This window comes from Carya illinoinensis, chromosome 2, assembly GCF_018687715.1.
Source record: "Carya illinoinensis cultivar Pawnee chromosome 2, C.illinoinensisPawnee_v1, whole genome shotgun sequence".
Lineage (NCBI taxonomy): Eukaryota > Viridiplantae > Streptophyta > Magnoliopsida > Fagales > Juglandaceae > Carya > Carya illinoinensis.
The window spans coordinates 16613324-16639908 of NC_056753.1; the positions used below are offsets into that span (position 1 = coordinate 16613324).

At 38.7% G+C, this 26585-nt stretch overlaps 1 protein-coding gene across 1 annotated transcript; it reads left to right on the forward strand.

Moving 5' to 3' along the window:
* The first annotated feature begins 1941 nt into the window (after window positions 1–1941).
* LOC122300199 (transcription factor bHLH128-like) lies at window positions 1942–26242 on the forward strand. Its single transcript, XM_043110698.1, has 6 exons — window positions 1942–2493; window positions 5645–5967; window positions 6916–7047; window positions 16200–16265; window positions 18311–18379; window positions 25836–26242. Exons 1-6 carry the CDS (start codon window positions 2034–2036, stop codon window positions 25887–25889), a joined length of 1104 nt encoding a protein of 367 aa, XP_042966632.1. The 5' UTR covers window positions 1942–2033; the 3' UTR covers window positions 25890–26242.
* The last annotated feature ends 343 nt before the right edge of the window (window positions 26243–26585 follow it).

Below are 26585 nucleotides of genomic sequence, written 5' to 3' on the forward strand. Positions count from 1 at the left end.
AGATGTAATGTATTGTATTTTAATTTTTTTTAATAATTATAATTTTTTTTATCCCACCTCAACCAATTCAATTGCGACAATTTATAATATTGTTTTTTTTTTTAAAAAAAAGAAAAAACTCTTTTTTTTTTTTGTTTAAATAAATAGTTTTATAGATAAAATTAAAGGTTACAGAACACATGATTTAATGGGGTGTCATTTGTTGCAGTTTATTTGTTTGAACTGGAGATAGGAGTCTTTCACGCTCACTTTATCTTGATCATTTGTTAGGAAAATCAAGAACATAAGAAATAGTAACAGGAAGTCGTGCCAATATATCGGCAAAATATCAATATTATTTGTGGTGGTGCATGTGGATCACGCGCCACTCTAAGAAAAAATCTGGTGGTTGGACTTGGGAGATTTGAAGTCACTGATCCTAGTGGAGCTACATGTGATGTCAATAAAAGCTTATTAGTGCGACAGAGTCTGAAGTTCACGCATGATATAAACTATGCGTGAGGCTCATACACTACTTTTGTAGACAATTTTCTTCAACCATTCAATAAATCGGTGGCTGAAAATTTTGCTAGTGTGGCGCGTGGTGGTCGTAAGAGTTCGGTAAGCAATAATAAGAGATTCTCTTGGATGGAAAACACTAAAATAAATTTAAAAAAAAAAACACCCTAAACAACTTTAACCAACGTCAGACCGAAAGAGGGAGCGAGGGAGGAGTCAAAAACCCCCCAACCCCTTTGGAAGGAGACAAGGAAGGGATGCCGACAATAATTGAGAGTAAAGCCTCTGGATCAAGAAAAGGAGACAAGGGAGGGATGCCGACTGTAGCTGAGAGTAAAGGCTCTTGAGAGAGAACGAAAAAGGCTTTAAAAAACTCAATTGCGTGCATGAGTTGTTTTGTAGTTTTCTCATGCCCTTATGTAAAATCATCATCGCTAATTCTAATATTATTACATATTATTATTTTTAATTTAAAAGTATAATATTAATATTTATTTTATGGTAAGTGACGTGTTAAGCTTTCACAATAATGATGCGTTAGAGTATTGACAATGACTTAATTATTATTAAGTCTAAAATAGAACTTTAATATACCATTTTAGCTATAATATAAATTTTTAGTTAGATTAGTTCGCATTAAATTAGTTATCTTAAATTCTAAATAATAATATAATATTAATTATTTTAATAATATTTGATAATTTTTTTAATATTTTACAAATACACTTCATATATTAATTAATAACTTTATTAAAAAATAAAATTATTATTTTTCAATTATTTTTTTGTTCAACCTAATTATTCAATAAATATATTTTGACAATCATTTATCTAACAATCACATATACAACTATACTAACATTTCTTCTACTCAAGATTTACATTTAGAATTATGGTTTAAGATTTACATTTTAAAAAAAGAAACTATTTAAAAAAAGATTTATATTTTTAAGATAAAATAATATTTGATCATAGTCGATAGAGAGCACCTAAGACTTACTGTAGTTGATAGTAAAAACTTTTTAATTTTCACTATGGCCCATATATGAGATTTTTATCATATTCTTCTTCCATTTGTACTTGTATTTGACAATTAAGCCATTATCAATGCTATTAAAATATGCCAGTAAAAGGACACGTAAATAAACTTACTCTTTCATCAAAAAACAGAAAAACTTACTCTTTAGTTCGTTTTATTTTTTATTTATTTTTAAATAAGACATTTATGGAACGTGATTTTAGTTCCTAATTTGACGAAAATAATAAATAAGTCCATTATGGTCTTATAAAAAGTGGATTAGCTCAAAGTTGTGATATTTTTGTTCATACACAAGCTGACGTTGACATGAATTTTGTCTCTTAAGAGTCACTCAAAACTTAATAATCACCCGCGGGTGATGTAATTGTCTCTCATAGAATTTTCCTCCACAAATCACAAGTACCCCCCCCCTCCTCCCCACACACCACAGTACTTTGCCATTTCCACGCATTCTCCCTCTCTCTCTCTCGTTTCATAGGTACGATCAGGCAGAGACATGTACCCACCGTCGTCCTCACCCTTGTCGTCCCAGAAGCCAATGGGCCCTACTGGCCTCACCCGCTACGGCTCCGCCCCGAGCTCCCTCCTCGCCACCGCGGTCGATTCACTCATCGGCCCAAACCGCGAATTCTCAGCTCTCCCGTCGTCGTCTTCTCTCATGGCTCCCCACCAGTACTTCTCCGGCGACTCTTCTTCCGTCACCTCCGAGTCTAGTTGCAGGGCCAACTCATCCAACGGTCTCAAAGAGCAGGAAAAGCTGCAGCAGTCCAAAGGGTTACAGAGATCGTACGGTCTGAATGAGATGGCCGTTGGGGATTTCCTAACTACTACTAATATCAGGAGTGGCGGCGGTGGCAGTGGTGTTGGACCCTCTGCCTCTTCTTCTTCGGCTTTGGTCCGCCAGAGAAGCTCTCCTGCTGGGTTGCTTAACCATCTCGCTTCTGTTGCTGATAATGGTACGCGCTTTGCCTATTTCTTTTACATTTTTCTTTTATAAATCATCTCCTTGAAAAATTTTGGACGAGATTTTGTTTAATGCCGGGCCGAGGATCTTGAACGGATTCTTTGGCTTAATTCAAGGGCTATTGGCTACTGCGGGCAGATAGTGAAATGACGGTTTTGTCCTCGTTGGATTGTTGTTGTGGTCAAATCATTTGTAGTTAAGGGGATGTGTTATGAGCTAGAGGTTTGACTGGTTGCCCATAAAAATGAATCCGAGCTGGGTTGAGTCGTGGGGACCACTAATTTCCAGACTTTGACTTTTTATGAAGCAACAGATATGTGAGGTTCCATTTCAGTATTATCTGATGGAGAGTTTTTTTTTTTTTAATTTTTTTAAACGCACTGATCAATTTCATTAGCTGTATGGAGAGTTAATTTTTTTTAACAAAGTGGAGTGTAAACTTATTGCAACTTAGGAATTTACAGCTTTCTGCCTGCCTTTTCAAATTGGAGACAAAAAACTAGTGCTTGTGTATAATAATTCATTCTCATGCTATCTTGCTATAAAATTACCCTACACGCATCATCCAGCGAATGAATCACGTGTAAAGATGGTGGGGTAGGGGTCGTTTCTGTTCTTTTATTTGTTTTCTGTTAGATCTCACGAAGATATGATATATTAAAAAGGGTTTGTTTATTTTAATGAGATGTGGAGGATAAATTCACATTCGAAGATCATCCTTTATGCGTTGCAGATTAGTATCATTATTTATTACATGTGGGAATTTTATAATACAACAGTGTAGAATGTAAGCAAGCAACTGAACTAAGGCTTAAAAGTGGTCCCTGTTGAGATTTCAGCGACTGTTTATATAGCTGCTCAAAGGCATGCGTACAGATACATATTATTCTGGTGCGAAATTGTTGACCATATAGAAAAGTAAGCATGTAGAGATAAGGATCAAAAGGTTATGAAAAAGGGATATAGATGAACATTCTTTGAGAGATGAACTTATTACTCTCACTTTTTCGATATCACTCTACATATAAAAAGTAAAAAGCTTTTCCATATCACTCTGGTTATTATCCACTAATAAGTGGAATTTTTTTATGGAAAATTCTATGTGCAGTCATTTTTGCGGACGCGTTTGTGCACTCCAGTGATATGATTGGTTGTGTATTAAAAAAAAAATTAATCAAGCCAATCATATCAGTGGAGTGTGCAGGGAGTGCACAAAAATGACTGTATGTAGCATTACTCTTTTTTTATATCCTTAATCCTGTTCCACAAATTGAATTCGTTTGTGGATGAATGCAGAGTTCACTTGGGACTTACCTAGATCATTTTTTTTTTTTTTTTTTTTTTAATATAAGTAAAGGCATCAAATTATTATTAAAAGAGTACTAGGGGTGCATCCCATGCACATAGGCCGTTTACCAATTAGAACTCCTAGCTAAGCTGAGGGAGGAAAACAAGGATTCAGAAAGTCTATACGAGGAGAAGCAAATGTTAACGCTGCCATTTTTCCAAACATACTACTTATAAAAAAAGAAGTTTTCCCAAACATACCACGGGTTGAGCTCAGATGTATTTAGTTGTATGTTCACTCATAATCTTCAAAATTGGGGGCATTTTATTTCAACCATGCACTCCATATTAAGCACAATGACAGATTACCTATATATTCAATATTTTTTTTGAAGTACCTCAGTATTCAATATACTTCCCAATTTATCTCTCCATGTGGCCAATTACTCCACCACCCTTTGTGTCACCATCCACAATCACTAAAAGGTGGAGAATTGAGAGCCCTAGTTACTTTACAATGGACCAAAAAGTGCCCCTTTCTCAAATTGTCCATAGTGAAGATCTTACCTTGTGGAACTGTCAAAAAAAAAAAAAAAATGTCTCTTGAGGGAGACACATCTGCCATGTACTCTTCCTGGGAAAGGAGGTCCCTGTTGCAGGATATAGAATTTGATTAAAGAACGGACTTCACTTTATTGTTTTGGAATGAATCCACCCATTTTGTTCTCATGACCTTCTCTCACCATGAATGAGTAGAAAAGGTTGAGAAGTGAAGGAACTGTTTCCACTTCCCAATCTTGTACTAGTCTAGTAAAAGTGCTACTCCACCATGGAATGCCATTGTTAACCTGACAAAGATCCGCGATAGACGCCTCTTTGCAACAAGAGATTCTAAATAGTTTCCGATAGACTTCCTTCAGGGTTCGATCTATGCACCATGTATTATGTTGGAATCTGATCTTGGTGCCATCTCCCATCAAATGTCTGAATGGAGCTGGAGAATTCCCCCAACCACAACAAATACTTCTTCATGCCCCAACTCCACATGACACATTGACTGCATTAGAACACCAACTGGCACACATACTTCCATCCTTAATGTCCACCACTAATCACCATAGTGCTCCCATTTCATTGCATAACACCACAAGAAGTTGCCCAATAATGCCTGATCAAAACACGATCAAATTCTCTACCTCCAAACTCCCTGTCGATACCAGAGCATAAATCATTGGCCAACCATGTGTACTTCTTGTACCTCATTTTCCCCAACCCACAAGAAGTCCCTCAAGACTCTTCTTAATTTTATGCATGGCTATGCTACCGGGATGTGGAAAAAATGACAAAAAGTAACTAGGCAAGTATGTACACTTACTTTCAACATTCTTTTGGAAGCAACACAGTCTTCTGAAGATTGTCTTGTTTTGAAATAGTCTTTTTTTTCATTCCTAGCTGACCTATGTAACGAGTTTATCAGATGTCCCCAAAGGGACTGGGGAACATTTGATGAAATCTTAATGAGTTTTGGTTACACTGAAAGATCCTGATGTTCCCAACTTAACTGTGATACTACGCCACCCTTACTTTTTGAGGCCTTTTATGCATTATGCTAAAAAGCTTGTACTGATAAGCACACTAAATTTACTACAGCTGGGTTGGGTTCAATCATGTAAAGAATATTAAACTTTGACGGTGCATATATATGTACTTTTCACAGATGTAAATGAGGCACAATTGCAGGTTGATTGATTCATTATAATTATTGTTATCACGATAATTTCTTTTTCTGCTTAGCATAATTACTATTTTTATATGTTTTGTAACTTAATATGCAAGTAATGATGCCTGAATGGCAGGTTTTTCGGTTACAAGGGGATCTGGAGGCTACACCTCTCAAGGTGGCTCCAATAGTGGCCATGGAGTTTCAAGGTTGAAGCCTCAATTAAGCTTCACAAGACAAGATTCTCTTTCTCAGATCTCAGAGGTCAGCGAAGATGTTGTTGATGGCATCAGCTCTGACAATGGCCACCAAAATGCCATGCATTCTTATGCCACTAATAGCTATGGAATGGACTCATGGGACAACACAAATTCTATAATATTTTCAGCCCCACCTGGCAAACGTGCTAAAAATGCTGACAATGACATTTTCAACTGTCTGAATGCTTTAGAAACTCAGGTATTAAAAATATTTTATGGATCTTTCTAGCGAGATATATCATGCAACTTCATAATTAAAGGAATAGAGCATAAACTTATAATTCACAGCCTTCATGTTTAAAAAGTAGAAAAAGGTACATGATTAATAACCAGAGAGGGACTTCCACTAATGGAAGTTGGAAAATATTCAAGATTAGAGCCATCCTGGCTAAAGGATTTGCAGCCCCATGGTCCGCTCTGTGTGTGAAATAGAGATATTCAACTGTTACCCATAAAATAACTGAACAATCTTAAATGCTTGACTTGAACTCATCTATCAGATACCTATTTTTTAAGATGTGTTATCTGCAATGCATCTCTTCCAAGCTTATAACTCTTGGATCGGAATTATCCCAAAAATGTTCTCTTCTGCAATAGCCTCCAAATTTGTTGATGGATTAGCAAAACTCAGTTCTGATTGCCAAGCTGGTGCATCATCCTTTCCATCACGGATAAGCCTTTGGTCTTTGTTTTCTACTTCAACTGAACAGAGTTCATTTGATTCAAACAAAATTTTATTCTTGCTAGTTAAACAATCATCTGTAGTGTTGTGGTTTCACCCCAATTGCTTACTTCCATGACAATATATATATATATATATATAAGAATTGATTGCTTAATTTACAATGGGATTCGCTGTGTTTTACTCTTTTTTAGTAAGAATCATCTGTAGGGGAAGCCATGAATTAACATTACCTTATGTCATCTGCAGATCTAGTAATTTTAGCTCAAACTACTACCAGCATACCATTTCTAATTTTTTTTTTCAACTGGAAGTAGTTTCTATAGGATTGGGTCAGGAATCACATTATGAAACGTCTTTGAGCTTTTAATAATAGCATGATTTTGCAGTTGACACATGCCAAGTATTTTATTTTACCTTGAGGTTTACACTTCGGGTTCATGTTATTGTTTATTGTGGTTTCAGTTTAGCATGCCGCAGACAACACTTGAGATGGCCACAGTGGAGAAGCTAATTCATATTCCTGAAGATTCTGTCCCATGTAAAATACGCGCTAAACGTGGCTGTGCGACTCACCCCCGAAGCATTGCTGAAAGGGTTAGTAAAATTTCTCGAGTCAATAGTCATTCATGCTCCCTATAATACTCACAGTAAGATCAAGCATTCCATGTATCCTGAATCACATAGATCTGTTGTTGTTAATGTATCATATTTTTTACAAATTTGTGTCACTCTTTTTGGTTCAAGATCGCAAATAGTTCCTTGTGTAGTTTTTCACACAGAGAACTTAAACATTTTACAATTACACTATACTATCTCATAATAAATAGTTTGTTACACTTTACTCTGTGTGTGTGAAGGGAAAAACTGCTCTGTTGTTGTTAATTAATGAAGGTTATTCATTAAATCTATATGCTTTTTTCCATCTGAGCCCTATCTGAAGCTGTATCCTCTGTTAGACCTTTAACTGTTTAGTCCTGGCTACATCTAGGTATGATCAGTTGGATATTGAAGTAGGGAAAACTTTTCTCTCCGTACACTTCCTCTTTTGTGATGCTTAGCTTTATTCAGTTACATTAGTGGGGGTAGTTAACGACGATGTTCACGGTGGTGCTTAGTTAGGTTCTATCCATACGCTATGCAGTGGTGTAAGGAGGTAGTTATTGGTTCAAAATGCTTCACGCTGGTAAAGGGGGGGGGGGGGGGGGGGGGGCAGGGTGATTATCACAGAAAAATCTTGGAGGATGGTGGCAAAGATAGCTCTGGGCCCAGTAGCGGTGCAGTGGCTGGCAAAGGCCATGGATGTCTGTTCAAAGGAAGATCAAAAGGAATTCTATACCTCTAAAAGGGAAGGCAGCAGTAGTTTCATTGCCCAAAGGTGCTCAAACTCGAGAGGTAGGTACCTAGCAGCGGTAGAATATGGAGTGGGTGGGAGGAGGAACTTCATTTTCATACCTGAGGAAGAAGGAAATGGGTGGAACAAGATGGGGGAGGCGCTGTGGGATCTCTTCGATAAAAAGAGATATGTGCACAATGAGGAAACTGGGAAGAGGACGATGGTCAAGCAATGGCTGGTGCAGTCACAGCCTTTGTCCTACAAGGAGGCTCTGGTGGTGGAACAACCGCAGGGTCAGAGAACTGGGAAGGAAGATATGCTCGTACAAAAAGGTATGGCATGGGGTCAGGAGCCTGACAGGGAGACGTGCCTAGTATTGTGTCAGAGCTGTAACAGACAGCTAGAGGGAGTGACTGATGGGGAGACGTTGACATTGCTATGGGAGGCAAAATCGCAGATAGCAGATCTGCATAAGAAAATCGAATTATTATTAAGAAGGAAATGGGATAGGCCTATAATGGGCTGGAGTTGGGCCAGGCAGGGAAAGAGGGTTTCACGAGGCCTCAAATATTGGACAAAAGAGGGCCTGCGGGTAAAGGCCTTACCAGGGAGTCCAATGTTACAGAAACAGCTCACGGGCCGGTAATACAAAAGAGATGGAGGATCCGAAACACGAGATCCGACCCATCTACATTGGCAACACAGTTGACAACGACGACCCATGCTCAGATCGAACAGAGAACGATGGCGAAAATCATGCCGGCAACGCAGACATCGCTAGCGACGAGAATAGAACAGATCTTGCTGTATCATGCAGAGGAAAAAGAGGAAATACAGCCCCCGGTGGTGCTTTTTCCAGAGTTTTACGCACAGACTAAACCGATAAGCACGATGGGGGAGTTTTTTCCTCAAACGGAGGTACAGAGCTCAGAGGGTGAACATCTAGAGCTGTTTTCAGAACACGGGACTGAACGTTTTAAGGGGAATATGGAGGAAAATGAAGAAAACCAGTTCCCGAGAGCTTATCTTTTTGCGGGTGGTGGACAGAACATTTCGGATGTCATAAGGGAGGCATCTGCTTCTCATTGTAATGATTTATCTATGGTCCCTGACTCTCAAGAGCTAAACCAGCCGATGACCTTAAGGGAGGAGCTGGTGGTTTCACCGGAAATCATCTCAGAAGGAGTGGAGATACAGAATACTTTGGTGGAATGGGAAGGTCATTCTCAGTGTGAAGGGCAGGGGGACAAGAGCCCGTTTCCTTTAGATTGTCTTCTACCAAATGAGTGTGAGATGTCGGATTGGGTTTTCAACAAGGTTAAAGACATTCAAAAGATAGTGGGTATGAGAGTGTGTGGGCTATGCAGAACAGTTTTTGGCTCTTCTCACGGCCATTGAGGTGGGACACTCACGTTCTAAGAATAAAGGAGTCAAGAAATGTAAGGAGCTTAAGAGATTGGATTGGTCACTGAAAGAGGGTAGTGCTAGTAGGGATAGGGTCAAAGGGAAGGGTACTTTTGTTTCTTTATGAAGCCAAAAATAGTGTCGTGGAATGTTAAGGGACTAAATGACTATAATAAGCGTTCTCGCATAAAATACTTGTTACGGGAATGGCGGGCGGATATTGTATGTTTACAAGAGACCAAACTGAAACTGGTAACCCGAAAAATAGTGAGAAGTGTATGGCATTGCCCATATGTAGATTGGGTATACTTGGCTTCGAACGGGGCTTCGGGGGGTATTCTTGTGATGTGGGACAAAAGGGTGATGATGAAGCGGGAGGAGTTCATAGGGGAATATACGGTGGCCGTTTCTCTTAAGATGGTAGAAGATAACTTTTCGTGGGCTTTTGCAGGAATATATGGACCGAATGTTGACAACATTAGACATCAACTCTGGGAAGAAATTGCGGGGGTACACAACTGGTGGGATCTCCCGTGGTGTATAGGAGGGGACTTTAACGTCACAAGGTTCCCTAGTGAAAAATCAGGTGATAGTCGTATACGTCCAGCTATGACAGAGTTCTCCGACTGCATCTTTGAGTTGAACCTGGTGGATTTACCACTTATAGGTGGCCCTTTTACTTGGTCCAATAATCAGACGTGGTCGAGGTTGGATAGATTCTTAATATCGCCAGAGTGGGAATGTCAGTATCCAGAGGTCTGCCAGAGGAGATTGCCGCGTTTATGCTCAGATCATTTTCCAATTTTATTGGATGGCGGAGGCATTCAAAGTGGGCGCCGTTACTTCAAGTTCGAAAACATGTGGCTTAAAAGCGAGGGTTTTGTGGATAAGGTTAGGAGTTGGTGGTCCTCTTATCAGTTTAATGGTACTCCATCTCATATACTTGCAGGCAAATTAAAGGCTTTAAAGGAGGACTTAAAGCTATGGAATTCCCAATCTTTTGGGGACTTAGGGGAACAAAAGAAAGTTATGATGGGAGAGTTACAGTGTCTTGAAAGCATCAACGAAGGCAGATCTCTCTCTGTAGAGGAAAGAACAAGAAAGGCAGAATTGACTACAGAGATAGAAAGGGTATTATCTTTTGAAGAAATATCTTGGCGACAGAAATCAAGAGCTTTGTGGCTGAAAGAAGGGGATAAGAGTACAAAATTCTTCCATAGAGTGGCAAATTTGCATAGGAGGAATAATACCATTGAGATGCTGAGTATCAATGGTAGAGAGTGTACGGAGGCCCCTGTGATACGGGAACATGTGCTGAATTTTTTCGAACAATTATTTACAGAAAGAGAGGGATGGAGGCCAAAAGTGGATGGACTTGTATTTGATTCCATTGAGCCACAGATTGCGACAAGATTGGAAAGAACATTTGAGGAAGAGGAGATATATGAAGTGATCAGACGTATGGGGAAAGACAAAGCACCAGGACCAGACGGTTTTTCGATGGGGTTCTTCCACACTTGTTGGGAGGTGATAAAAGAGGATTTGCTGAATGTCTTCTAGGAACTATTCTCGTCAGGGAAATTTCAGAAAAGTTTGAACACGACCTTTATTGCATTAATTCCAAAGAAGACCGAGGCTGTAGAAGTGAAGGATTTTAGGCCCGTTAGCCTCATTAACGGGGTCTATAAAATTATTTCAAAGGTTCTAGCAAACAGGTTGGGGGAGGCCATTGGTAAGATAATCTCAAAGCCACAAAATGCCTTTGTTAGGGGTCGTTAGATTCTGGACTCGGTATTAATAGCCAATGAATGTTTGGATAGTAGATTAAAATCCGGTATGGCAGGGATTATTTGTAAATTAGACATGGAAAAGGCATATGACCATGTAAATTGGGATTTTCTTATATATCTCTTGAGGAGGTGTGGTTTTGGGGAAAAATGGTGTGGATGGATCAAATGGTGCATTTCAACAGCAAGATTTTCAATTCTGATTAATGGCAGTCCAGAAGGCTTCTTTAACAGCTCGAGAGGTTTAAGACAAGGGTATTCATTGTCCCCTGTTCTCTTTGTTATCATAATGGAGGCCCTGAGTCGGATGATAATGACTCTAGTTAACAATGGTTTGCTGGCTGGTTTTTCCGTGGGTGATCAGAATAGGGGCCTTATCTCGATATCTCACTTACTTTTTGCTGATGACACGCTGATTTTCTGTGAGGCTGAACAAGAACAACTTAGGACTCTGAAAGCGCTACTGTTATGCTTTGAAGCAGCATCAGGTTTGAGAGTAAATTTTGATAATCAGAATTAGTGTCAATTGGGAATGTTAGTAGATCTCGACAGTTGGCTAACACATTGGGGTGTAAGGTCACCGCCCTTCCAATGACTTATTTGGGTTTACCTTTTGGGGGCGGCTTCAAGAGCTATAGCTATCTGGGATACAATTATTGAGAAAATAGAGAGAAGATTGGCTGGATGGAAAAGACTGTACTTGTTGAAGGGAGGCCGAGTGACCCTGATAAAGAGTACTCTTTCTAACCTACCCACTTACTTTATGTCTCTGTTTACAATTCCAGCTTCTGTGGCAGCACGGATTGAAAAATTGTACCGTGATTTTCTTTGGAGTGGGTTGGGGGATGAATTCAAGTTTCATCTAATCAACTGGGATACAGTTTGCAGACCAATTTCTTTAGGAGGGTTGGGGATAAAGAATTTGAGAATTTTCAATCGGGCCCTCCTAGGGAAATGGTTTTGGAGATATAATATGGAGCCGGAAGCACTATGGAAAGTAGTAGTTCATAGTAAATATGGCAACCTTTGGGGGGGATGGTGTACTAGAGAGGGGAATGGATCGTATGGAGTGGGGATGTGGAAACAAATTAGAAGAGGGTGGAGGATGTTTGCCAATAATACTAAACTTTTGGTGGGGGAGGGCACACGAATAAGTTTTTGGAGGGACATTTGGTGTGGGGAAGAGGCACTGAAGGACACTCTTCCATGTGTATATTTAGTGGCCTGTGATCAAGAAGCTTCGGTTGCGGACCTGTTGGTTCGCTCGGGGGACCAAGTTCACTGGAACATCACTTTTTCTAGAGCAGCACATGATTGGGAAGTAAACAGTTTCACTGATTTGTTCAACCGAGTGTACTCTATGAAGCCGAACGGATTGCATGAAGACAAACTGTGGTGGAAACATACGGGTAAGGGTATATTCTCGGTGTGTTCTTATTATAAGGCCCTTACAGCTACACCGAATGTTTCGTTTCCATGGAAAAGATTGTGGAGGAATAAAGCGCCGCACAAAACACTTTTCTTCGTATGGACAGCAGCTCTGGGCAAGATTCTAACTACCGATAATTTGCGGAAGAGGCGGGTAATCATTACTGATTGGTGCTGTATGCGTAAGAAAGATGGTGAGTCGGTGAACCATCTCCTGCTACATTGTGAGACAGCGAGAGCCTTGTGGTGTGAAGTTTTCCGTCAAGTAGGGTTAAATTGGGTGATGCCGAAGTCAGTACTTGAACTATTAGCCAGTTGGGCGTGCCGCAAGGAGATTTACATGTCAAAGCTATGTGGAAGATGGTACCTATCTGCATCATGTGGTGCATTTGGCAAGAGCGAAATGAACGAACATTTGAAGATAAGGAGAGGACATCTGAGGAGCTTTGTATCTATTTGTTCAGCACTTTACTTCTATGGTCTCTAGCTATAGACTTTAATGGCCTAAATGTACACGAGTTTCTGGTGACTACTATAGCCACCTAGATAGGTTTTACCGCTTGTATACCTTCTTGTGTACTTGGGCTATGCCTTTTATTAATACTATCGTTTACTTATCAAAAAAAAAAAAAAATTACTTCAACCTATGTGATCTTTGACCTTTCTCTATTCCTCAAGAATTGTTTTTTTAAATCCAATAATTTTATTGATGATAAAGATAGGCATACCCACCCACCCCCCCCCCCGCCGGGGGCACTATAATCAAATTCAATGATTAATATGATTAGTAATAGTGCATGGTTAAATCAATTGCCATCGTCACTAGGATTGTGAATAATGTTGCAATGAAAAGGAAGTAAGCTGGACAAATCCCATGAGTAAAGTTACAAGTAAGTAAAAGGGCTGACATTTCCAGGTCAACTGTTCAGCTAATTATTTTTCTCCTTTCTCTGCAATAAAACCTATCTTCTGTACCAGTTCTTTTACCAAAAAGCAACCATTTTTACAGACAAGAGTGTGTAAGCTTCTTGACAAAGTTCTATCATCAATGGCCAATAAATCTGTCAACCACTCACCACATGCATGAATTTAATAAGGGGTAGTGTTTCAACCTTGTTAGTTTTTCAAAGCAACATTATAAATTGGTAATATATTGAGTAAAAGTTATGGTGTCATGCCAAAGAAAAGGTGGATAATCATAGAGTAAGGTCAAAATGTTGTCTGAGATTAGTAATGCCACCAGATTATTGTCAGAGGTGATTATTACATTATTGTGAAATACTCTTTACTTGAATGGTGTTTGGTAAAGGTAAAGGATAGGTGGTAATTGAAATCATAATCTTAGATTAAGCTGTAGGTGTTTGGCATGATGAATACTTTTGTTCAATAAAACCAGAGGTTAATGTATGTATAATTTGTAGATATTTTGTAATAATGGTTTTCGAGTTGGTTAAGTAGTGTGGAGAAGGAATTTTAGCTGGAGACATAATCTGATCGTTTGAATTTGTGCACAATATGAGTTTTGACAATGGCAAGCATAGAGTTTTGAATAAGATTATTTTGTGGCAACATAATAATAAGCAAGCTATGGAGGATCAATATGCTTTGAAATAGCCAAATCCTCAGGCTTCACTTTCATTTGGTAATCATGGGAATCAAAGAGTTGGAAAGCACAAGGACTCGGACATATTAAATCAAAGACAGTCTAAAGAATCACAGTCATGGGGGGAGATGTATTGACTCAGACAAGATTGATGACATGGCAGCCGGTGTTATCTCTTGCTTGATAGGGTGTGTTGGTGATTGGCTGAGTTTTAATTTGCTGTTTATCTGGGAATGTGGTTGAACAGCGTATGTTGTTGCAGATAAGAGCAATATTCCCCAACAAAGGATCATTTGGTGCAGCACCCAATTTGAGCATTAATTCTTGCTTTTATATGGAACAGCCAAGAAAAGTATAGAGCTATATATTATTTCATACTAAATAGCAGGTAACCTTTGAACTTGATGGTGTTGATGCTCATGAGACAAAAGAATGAAGAAACTTCAAATAGGCCTTCTACTAGGAGTTGTGATTGAAGTTACAAGACATACGTTTGTGTTGAGCTATGTGGAAGCGGTAACTGCAGTGAGCTATACAATTTAGGGGAGCTGAAATTTGGACTGTCAAATTTCTTAACTGCAAGTTTATAAATAATTTGTATTTGAAACAATCTAGATCATAAAACGTGTAAGGTCTAACAATGTAAATAGGAGATGACTATGAACAGAAACATAAACAAAGCCATTATTTGAACCAAATGTTTTGTTCTCCTCCTCCTCCTGCTTCCTCTTCTTCTTCTTCTTCTTGTTCTTGAATTCCTTTATTTCAAATCCATACCATGCAAACCAAAAATCACTAAGCCTTCAAATAACTTCCAATGAACCTAAAAAGACCCAAATGCTGCTCTCAGGTGACTGTTCACAGCCCTGGAACAGCAACGCAAATTCTGAGTTTCCTCTTCATTATGCCTTTGAGTCAAATTTGTCTCCTTGCCCTAATTGAGACCCTAAATCCCTTCATTTTTTCAAACTTATCCACCATAACCAAACCACCCTAATTCCTCGTTTATGTTTCTTTACAAGTAAGATAAAATTTCATTCCCAGTACACGGATGGTACACAAAAGATTCATGTAAATAGAGATATGGAATTGATTTAGAAAGTCCTGAAAATTAGGAATAGAAGAGGTGACATTATTGAGGGCACCATCTTATTTTATGTGGTGTTTAGAAACAAAGTCTTGAGGTCCTTAAATGACTCTTTACAGTCTTCAAAGTTACAGAGTATGACCATTTCTCTCTCCAAGTACACCACATTAAACAAGATATGATCATTTTACACAAGAATGCACTCTGATGCCTACTAAATTCCCCTTTCCAAAAAGCTAGAATGCCAATTGAGAATACATGACTTAATGTATCCGGGAAAGGCCAAAGATCATGTTCCATAAAGTATTAGATGATACCTCACAGTGAAGTAAAAGGTGATCCATTGTTCCCCCAATCTTGCACATATGATACCATTTTGTTACTACAAGTTACAGCTACATTATACCAAGGTGATTATCAAAGGAAAACTAGGGTTTTCTTTACTAAGTTGAGGCTAGGGTTACATGGCAGCTAATCTCCTAGTTTATTGGGATGCAGCAGAACTGAAATTCAAATAGATTAGGATTTATCTTCTAATCTTATATTGTATTATAATTAAACCTGTACATATTTAGATAGGACAAAATCAGGTTAGTTTAGATAGAGATAAAAGTGTAGTTTGTTGACATTAGATAGAGATAGAGATGTAGTTTGTTGAGATTCAAATTTGAATTCTCATTCTTATCTTTGTAATTATTTCTATATAATGAGAAGGAAGCACCTCACAGGGGTCATTCAGCCAAATCTGACAGTGATAGCCTTCCGTAAAGCCGTTGTCCATTCAGCGACTGATTTATGCCAGAAATTGTTAGTTCCATTTTATTTAATCGTATTGACGTTAAAGTGCACATTAAAGTGTTATGAAAGACAATACGAAAGAAAATTCCTTTAGAACTCCTTTCAATGTCTACTACAAACTTGTATCATGATGCTGAGAATATTTACTTTTTTTTTTTTAAATGGAAAAATATGTGGAGTGTCACCAATTTCTTTACCAGAGAAATGGGGATAAATTCATGCACCTATTTTATTTTTTATTTTTTATTTATCACGAGGGAAGTTGTATTCCACTAACGTGAATTCATGCTTTGTTTATATATGCAGGAAAGAAGAACCAGGATAAGTGGGAAATTGAAGAAACTACAAGACCTTGTCCCTAACATGGATAAGGTAATAACCTGAAGAAAAATTATAAACATAAGCCCACACACCACACACCACACTTTTTTATTTTTATTTTTTTCTTTTACCAAATGTTTGGTATATTGATAATGAGCAGAAGAATTTAATTAGTTTAAGAATAATAAACCCAAAAAAAATTTGGTTATGAAATTGTTGTATTCTGGTTTGACTCATGAAGTAGAAAACATTTAGGGCACGTTTGGGCAATGAGATGAGATAAAATGAGAATTTTGTGAATATCAATGAAATGGTTTGTAAATAATAGTGAAATGGTTTTGAGTTAAGATGTTTTATTGGGTTTTGGGAAATGAGAGAGAAAATGTTGAAGAAAAATATTATAAAGTTAAAATATTGTTTGAATATAATTTTTTAATATAATTTTTGTTTTGAAATTTGAAAAAGTTGTATTTTTTTTTAATGTTTTGTTTGGAAGTTTGGGAAAGTTGTAATGATTAGATGAAAAAGTTGAAGATTTGAAATTGAAAAGTGTTTTGTGTTTGAATAATGTTTGGGAAGGAAATTATGAAAATTTTTTATATCTCATCCCATCAAATGTCCAAACATGGCCTTAGAAGATTATTTGTAAGATCTGCTCTGGTTTCAGTCAATGAGAATCTTACTGGAATAGGTCTCCTGGCTAACTCAATCAATTAAAACAATGTCTGTAGCACATGTGTGGTCCAGAGTGTTGGATGATGAAAGCAGATTGGGGATTAATTTGATTCAGAACCAGGGAGAAGAAATGTAGAATACGAGATTTTAAACCTAGGCAGAGCTAAGATTGATGATCTGTATAATTCCAATCTTACGAAGCTAGAAGATGGGAAGAACAAAGGACTAATGGTCAAGAGTTGCCAATAAGATGTCAGTGGGTTTTACCTTACTGTCACCTCCATGTGTAATTTGAGCCAATAAGAAGAGGATTCAGTGGAGATAGTATTCATGGTGTTTAAAGGATGAACCTAGCCCCCTAGGAAGGTCCAAAGGGCAGCCTTTTAAAGTTGTTGCTCTAATTTTCCTATTATTCAATTCTAGCATGCAATTCAAATCCATTCACCCTAGTAATGCATGTTTATACTTAGCTACGTTGTTTGATGTGATCATCCACTAAACAAGTTTGAAACCAGAAATGCAAGGAAACTCAGTATATCCTAACTTTAAATGGCGCCCATTGATATTCTTGCTCTTTATAATGATTTCGATAGAGCTCCAATTGTACTATTGACTAATTCTTTTGGAGCATAGGCCCATATGTGGCTCAGGCCCTCCCTTGGGGCATTACAATACCCTTTTAGAGCCTATTACAACCCGAAGTGTGGGATTGGCCCGATGAGAACATTGGGAATTTAATGGGGAGAGATTGTGAGACTTCATGCAAACTAATGAGTGTAGGTGGTGTATGGGATCTCACATTGCTGAGGAGGGAGAAGTTATGATTCTTTATATTGATCCCAATGGAGCTCCAAATGTACTATTGACTAATCCTTTTGGAGAATAGGCTCATATGTGGCATAGGCCTTTCCTTGGGACATTACAATACCCTTTTAAGTTTTTGGTATTTGGACAATGTGGGTGTGATTAACTTCCCTAATAACTCTACTAGACACAATACTAGCTTAGTGTGGGTAATACTGTTTGTGATTCAATTCTGACTTTGGGTAAGATAATGCCCTTTTATTTTTCAACAAATTTATGCATGTGGGGAAATAAAAAATATATCTTGTGTATAATTCTCAGCAATATATCGTGGCATGTATCAATCCCATTGCGATGATGATACTATGGGTAGGCATGTTCTACTATTGTGCTTTTATGCCGGCATTCTTCCTAATATCCAAGATTTCTGTAGTAGCTGATAGGTGCTGCCAGAAAACCACTGCATTTTGGATTATGGATGCTTTTTCACTAATATATTCTTGACTAGAAATAATAGGCACTTAAACATGTTTTTTTTGTTTATCTTGTTTCAGGTTGTCTTTCTTGTGAATATATTCTATAATTTACATATGGTTTTATTTCAAATGTTCTTGCAGCAAACGAGTTATTCAGACATGTTGGACTTGGCAGTTCAGCATATCAAAGGCCTTCAAAATCAAGTTCAGGTGAGTAAAAGTACAATTTGTGACAAATAACAGAATACTTAAGGTTTTTTATGCATATAATTTCTCCATGTCCAAAGAATGTCGTGGCTTTGATTCTGCTCATTTTTCATGATTTTACGGTATAGACACAATGCCCTTACACACAATGGTTATTTTATTTTATTTTATTTATTTATTTATTTATATTATTTATTTTTATTTTTTATTTTTTTTAACACCAAATCAGGGGATTGCTTGAGGTGCATTTGTTGTAGTGGGTGTTTAACCTTATGCTTTTGGAAAGAAAAGAGTTCTTTTCTAATTTGAAAAGTGAATGTTAAAAATGGTGTCATAATACATTGGAATTTAAGATGTGTATAATCACAAGAGATGAATTGTACAAAATATTGCTAGAAAAGATTGCAAGGAAATGCCAGCCAAGAATCTCCTATAAACTGGGATGGTCAAAAAAAGGTTGTCGATGGAGAGTAGCTTCTGGATTGAAGCGAAATTCTTTGTGTTCAGAAGATTAGAAGGAAATCTTTTCTGTATTGTTGAGAGATGTAACAATTTTACCAAGGCCCTTTACCTGAGTAGGGAGGTGGTGATCTGGTTGGCCAAGGTGCTTGAGGAAAGCTGGAAGTTTGTGAGTAGCAGGGCCCCATTTCAGACTAAAAGGGATGGTAATAGAGTTCTCCTGGTTCAAGTTTATCACAATTCGTATGGCAGATTTGTTAAACTCTTGGAGCTGGGCACTGGTAAGGGGAATAGGCTTATTGTTATTCCTGAAGGGAGGACTGGAAGTGGGTGGTCATGTTTTGCTAGAGAAGTAATGGAGGCTGTCAGCTCTACTCCATCTGCTCCGGCCCCTGGATACAGAGTTGTTTTTAACAACAACAGTAGAGGAGATGCTTCTAAGATATCGGCGAAGGAGATTAATCAACAGCAGTTGTCGTATAGGGAGGCTCTTCTGCAGAACCGGTGTAGCATGGGGGAAGAAATTTTGAATCTGGGAAGGCTAATCCTGTAGAGGGTATAGGCCAAGACTTTAGAAAGGATAGCTCAGCGGCGGGGTGTGACTTCGGCTCTGACAGATGGGTTGGTGGCGTGTCTGACCAAGAAGTGTTGAACTCGATGTTGGACATGAGGAAACAAATTGCAGAGTTGCAGGAGAAGATGAAGTGTTTAATATGGGGCGTAAAAGGAAAAAAAGAAGTTGAAATGGGCTTGGGCTTGGGCTTGGGCTTAGTTCGTTTGGGAGTTGAAGGGACTCAGTCTGAAGGGGATGGGTTTTTAGGCCCAAGGGGCGTGGCCCGTAAGATGGCCTCTGTCTGCAGCCCATGGTGGGCTTTAAACGTATGCACGCAGTGGTGGGCTTAAGCCTGCGAGTCCAACCCAAGGCAAAAGGAAGGAGGTGCGACATGAATGGAAGTTATGGCCAGGCTGCGTTGCAGAGCCCTCGTCCGGCTGGAACCAGTGCACTACGACGATGACGTCGACGACGCAGACTCAGACGGACTCGCCTCATGTTGAGGTTTCATCGACGGTTGCAGTGGAAAAAGAAGTGTTAATCTTTGCAGAAGTTGAGCTTGACAGTGCCGATATTGCACTGTTTACTGAAGTGGGGATTGTTGGGGGTTTGCAAATGACGGAGACGGCGCCGACGCAGAGGGACTCGCCTTAGGTAGAGGTTGCGAAAGATGTGTTACGTTTGGCTGAGCTTGAACCCAATACAGAGGTGGGTTGTCACCTCTCTTCATCGACAGGGGTAAGCTTTCCAACACTGGTGATAGGATAGAATAGGTCGATGGATAGTATAGAGGTTGGGGCTGGGGAGGCTCAGTTGTTTTCATCACCGGCGAAGGTCCTCTAGGTTGAGATGGACATAGACAACGCCGATACACCTAACCCAATGCTCGGGAGTAGTTCTTCGATGGAGATAATTGAACAGAACAGGTCAAAGGATAGTGGGGAGGTTGGGGATGGGGGTTTCCAGATGTTTTCATCGTCGGCGAAGGACTTCTAGCTTGTGAAGTACATAGACAACGCCGATATTCCTAATTTAGTGCTCTGGAGTTGTTCTTCGATGGAGATATTTGAACAGAACAGGTCGAAGGCTAGTAGGGAGGTTGGGGATGGGGATTGCCAGTTGTTTTCATATTTGGTGAAGGACTTCCAATTTGTGAAGGACACAGATAGCAGGGAGGAGGATCTGAGACTGTCTTCTCCAGTGAAAAATGAACATGTACAAGTGACGGGTGAGGGGGCAGTTCATTTGTAGCCTATACTTCAGTTAATTTAGAGGGAGGATGAGATGGAGCCATTACGCACGTTATCTCCCCTGACTTCCATGGGAGGTTCACATTCGGATTGGATGGTTTCAGAAAGTGAAGGATCTCCAGGAGTGTATGAGGATCTCTTGTTTTGGTTATGAGGAGCAATTCAGGGAATTAATTTTTGCTCTTCAGGAGGGAAGCGGGTCCAAACCCCTAAACCTACTGCTAGGAAAAAGAGGGAATTGAAACGTCTTTCTTGCTCAATCAATTATGACAAAAGGGAGGGGAGCACTAGAAAGGGAAGATTCAAGGGCAAGGTTGTTGTTCCCCATGAAGCCTAGAATCCTTTCTTGGAATATTAGGGGTCTCAATGATCCCAATAAGCGGCTGTGGGTGAAGAATCTATTACGTCATTGGAAGTTGGATATTGTTTGTTTGCAGGAAACAAAAATGGAATTCATAGATCGTAACTTTATCACTAGCATTTGGGGCTATCCATTTGTGAGATGGGTTTTTTTTGCTTCAAGGGGGACCTCCGGGGGTATTCTTTTTATGTGGGATTCAAGTGTGGTTGAGTCTATTGAGGAGTGTGTTGGAAATTTCATGGCTGCGAGTTTGTTTAGAAATGTGGAGGACGGTTTTTGTTGGGCTTTTGTTGGTGTGTATGGGCCGAACATGGACACTCATAAGAAGGTCCTTTGGGAGGAGTTAGTTGGTTTGGGCAGCTGGTGGAACTTACCATGGTGCATTGGAGGTGATTTGAATGTCACTAGATTTCCTAGTGAAAGATCGGGACATGTAAGGTTTAACCAAGCAATGCATGAATTTTCTGAATTTATCTTTGATATGGATTTTGTGGATTTACCACTTGTTGGTGGTGAGTATATTTGGTCTAATAATCGGTCATGGTCTCGTTTAGATAGATTTTTGGTGTCCCCCTCATGGGAGGTACATTACCCTATAATGTTGCAGAAAAGAATGGATAGAGTTTGCTCAGACCTTTTCTCCATTGTTCTAGATTGTGGAGGTATTCAAGAGGGTAAACGATACTTTAAGTTTGAAAATATGTAGCTGAAAATTGAGGGTTTTGTGGATAAAGTGAGGTCGTGGTGGACTTTGTACTCATTTGAGGGTTCACCAAGCTTCATATTGGCTGGAGGAGTTAAAGGATTTGGAGGAAAGGGAGGTGAGTGTGCCTCTTTCAGAAGAATACTCTCGCAAGAAATTAGCTACCTCTTCGGAATTGGAAAGGGCGTTACTAATGGAGGAAATTTCATGGAGACAAAAGTCAAGAGCCCTTTGGCTGAAGGAAGGAGACCGTTGTACGAAATTTTTTCATCAAGTGGCTAATTCACACGAAAAAATCTAGTTGCAAGCACAATTGTGCACTAATATGTGTACCAATCTAATATGATTGGTCAAAAAATTAATTTTATTGAAAATAATGCTAATTTAAATTTTGAATATAAAGGAATCAGTATTGGTACGCAGATTAGTACGCAACCTTGCTTGTATGTAGCAAACCTCAATTCACACCGTAGGAATAATGCTATCAATGTGCTTCTTCAGGTTGAGGGCCAAGCTTTTTCCAATCATGTGGATATTAAGAACCACATTGTTAACTATTATGAAACATTACTCATGGAAAAATTCATGTGGCAGCCCAAATTGGATGGTCTGTACTTTGAGAATATTGATCATGCTAGCTCCGAATGGCTGGAGAGACCTTTTGAAGCTGATAAGGTTCTTCGGGTGCTTCGTGGGATAGCTAAGGACAAAGCACCGGGGCTAGATGGGTTCTCAATGGCCTTCTATTATGAGTGTTAGGATGTGCTGGAGGAGGATATCATGAAGGTCTTCCAAGAGCTATACACTTTTGGTAAATTTGAAAAAAGTCTTAATGCATCTTTCATTGCTCTAATCCCTAAGAAAGTTGGGGCAATGGAGATGAAAGACTTTAGACCGATCAACCTCATTAATGGGATATACAAGATTATTGCGAAGGTGTTGGCCAATCGCATGAGCAAGGTTTTGAGTAGTATTATAACAAAACCCCAAAACGCGTTTGTAAATTGGAGACAAATTCTGGATTCAGTGTTGATTGCCAATGAATGTTTGGATTGTAGACTCAAGGAGGGTAAACCAGGTCTCTTGTGTAAGTTGGACATGGAGAATGCCTATGACCATGTAAATTGGGATTTTTTGTGCTATATACTTGCGAGATGTAGTTTTGGGGAGAGATGGTTATCTTTGATTCGGCATTGTATAACTACGGTCCGCTATTCGGTTTTGGTGAATGGAATATCGGAGGGATTCTTACCAGCTCCAGGGGATTAAGACAAGGGGATCCCCATCCCCTTTATTGATTGTAATTGTTATGGATGCTTTGAGTCACATGATGAGTGCAGCTGTTAGTAGAGGTTTTATTGCTGGTTTCTCGGTGGGAGGGATTACTATATCTCACCTTTTTTTTGCTGATGACACACTGTTGTTTTGTGAGCCGGACAATGTTCATATGTATTTGAGAGCTGTTTTGCTTTGTTTTGAAGCGGTTTCAGGTCTGAAGGTAAACCTTTCGAAGTCTGAAATGGTCCCTATGGGTAGTGTGAACAATATTCGAGGCTTGGCATCTATTTTGGGCTGTTAGATTTCTTCATTGCCTTCGCAATACCTTGGTCTTCCATTGGGGGCAGTGTTCAAGACCAAATCTATCTGGGATGGAGTGGTAGAAAAAATTGAAAGAAGATTGGCTGGATGGAAACGGTTATATATGTACGAGGGTGGTAAATGGACTCTTAATGAGTACACTATCTAACCTCCTCACATATTTTCTTTTCTTATTTTCGATACCTACAAGTGTGGCTTCTCGTATTGAGAAAACTTTTCGTAATTTTCTTTGGGGAGGAATGGGGGATGAAGCTAAAATCTATCTTGTAGGTTGAGATAAAGTTTGTTCTCCAATTCGATGGGGAGGATTGGGGGTGCGTAATGTAAGCGTTTTCAACAAAGCATTATTGGGAAAATGGTTGTGGAGGTATCATAGTGAAGGAGAGGGCTTGTGGAGAGAAGTGATAAGAGTCTAAGGTTCTGCTTGGCCACTGAGATTTCTTAGATGAGAATTTTGAGTTTTAAGATGAAATATTAAAATATTATATTTTAAAATTATTATTATTATTTTGGGATTTGAAAAAGTTGAATTGTTTATTATATTTTGTATGAGGATTTGAGAAAATTGTAATGATGAGATGATAATTTTGTATTTGAGATGAGAAATCTTGATGGCCAAACCGAACCTAAGTATGGGAGTCTTCCGGGAGGGGGGGGGGTTGGGGTTGGTGCTTTGACGAAGTCAGGGGTGCACATGGAGTGGGATTGTGGAAAAACTTAAGAGCTGGTTGGGACAGATTTTCTCAATTTTTCAGAGTTACAATTGGCAACGGCAACAATGTTTTATTTTGGCATGATGTTTGGTGTGGGGACATGGTTCTTAAGCAGGTGTATCCTATGCTTTACCAAATTACATGTGATAAAGAGGTTGTTGTGGCTGATTTATTGATATGCTCTAATGGTGTTCCTTGCAATGTGAGATTTTCAAGAGCGGCTCAAGATTGGGAGCTGGACATGTTTTCTGGTTTTTTTGACTCATTATATGCTATATCATTTGAAAATGAGATGAGGGATAGGCTGTCGTGGAATCCAAGTGGAAAAAAAAAATCTCGGTGCAGTCCTTTTATTCGGCTCCCTCGGGTTTATACCATGGTCATAGCTATCCTTGGAAGGCTATTTGGAAGTGCAACCTTCCAGAATTGCATTTTTTGTCTGAACAGCATCTATTGGGTGGATTCTTACCTCGGATAACTTGAGAAAACGTGGGTTCATTATTTCATATTGGTGTTATATGTGTAAGTTTGATGTGGAATCAGTTGATCATCTCTTATTATACTGTGAAGTGGCCCAGTGTTTATGGTATGAAGTTTTTAATAGGATAGTGGTGGCATGGGTCATGCCTAGAAGTGTTCGGGATCTTATGTTCTGTTGGAAAGGTATATGAGGAAATGCTCTAATCGCTGCTGTGTGGAGAATAATACATCACTACATTATGTGGTGTGTGTGGTTGGAGAGAAACATGAGGTGTTTTGAAGATATGGAGCACTCTATGGCTGAACTGAAACGTTTTTTTTACAGTACACTGCTTTCTTGGGCTTCGGCCATTATTTGTAACACATATGATCTCCATACTTTGCCTGTAACTCTCACTAGGACTTAGTTGTAACCTGACATGTTCGTTGTATACCTCTAGTATACTTGGACTATGCCTCTTTTATTAATAAAACTTACTTTTAGCTATCAAAAAAAAAAAAAATTGTACAAAATAATGGGCAATGGAAAAAGACAGAAGCCTTAAATTTGAAGTTTTTGGGGTTATTGTATGTGCATACACAGCACTATAAATTATCATGGTGTAGTTTAGTGGTCAAAGGGGCGGGTTTTGGATGAGTTGTTGAGTTAGACATCTGGATTCGATTCTGCACTAGCAGGTTCCATTACCTGAGGTCCTGATACACTGTTCTAATTGCTGGGGTCATGTATCCGGAGTTAGAGAGGTAGGTCCAAAGGGCGGGCCCTGCCTTGCGAGATTCAAGGTCATTAAAACAAACTCTAAGTCTAGATGAGACAAAGCTACAGAGAGATTGATTGAAAAATTTTGTCTGAAATTTGTTTTGGAGAGAGAGAGAGAGAGAACAGCAGCAAGGGGTAAAGAACGACTTTGTGATTTTGGTCCTTGTATGTATTATGAAATTGCTGGTAGGAATATTCCTCGTGATTCAAATAATTTTCTAGCTTATAAATTTACTTTAATGCAACACGTGAAAGTTTATATTTATGCCAGATGGTTGTAAATGATATGTTTTATATCACTAGATATTCTAAATTTAATATCTCTCTCATTTCTTTTCACAATCATTCTTATTTCATCTCATCTCATCATCACAACTTTTTCAAATTCACACACAAAATAAAATAAACAATTCAATATTTTTAAATCTCAAAACAAAAATAATATTAAAAAAATATATTCTAATAATATTTTATTAAACTTTCAACTTTTATCTCAACTTATTTCATTTCATCAGCAAAAACAAATGTAAAATCCTTTCATTGAACCTTCCATTAATATTTACCATCTTTCCTTCTTCCAGGAGCTTCACAAAGAACTTCAGAATTGCACCTGTGGATGCAAACAAACCGCCTAATGTTGGCTTCCATAAAATAAATCATGGAAAGATTTTGCAGTGGAGTCAGGGAGGATGTTGAAGAGCGTAGGAACCCAAGCTAGGAGGTTCATTTTGACTCCTTACCAAATTAGATCTAAGTTTTCTGTAGGAAAATCATTGTGTATATAATTTAAATAAAGCTGTCATTTCCTACTCTATCAGGAAGGAAAAAGAAAGAGTCTGTATCTCTTTCAGGTTCCTTGTCTTGATCTGTTTTGTGCGTCTCTTTGATGTATAATTTAAGAGGTTGGAAGGTACATAAAATCGAAGTTATCGATTGTTTGGGTAACAGCTTCATTTAAATGTATAATTGGTTGTGTTTATTGAGCTTCTATCTCAGACTGAACTGACACTTTTAAGGAGAAAAAAGGATTAATTACACTTTGCTCCCTCCAACTATCACTCAATTCAAAATGTACCTCCAAAACTATTGATTGCATCCAAATGCCATCTCTTATTTTCAAAACGTCTCAATCCTCCCTTTCCGTCTATAATAAGCGTTAAATCGAACGGAAATCGTATAAAAGTGAGGACGCGGCTTGAAGGTGGGACTAACATTTTCGTTTTATTTAACGTTTATTGTAGACGGAAGGGGGGGATTGAGACGTTTTCAAAATAAGAGGGGGTATTTTGATGCAATTAATAGTTTTGGGGGCACATTGTGAATTGAGTGAT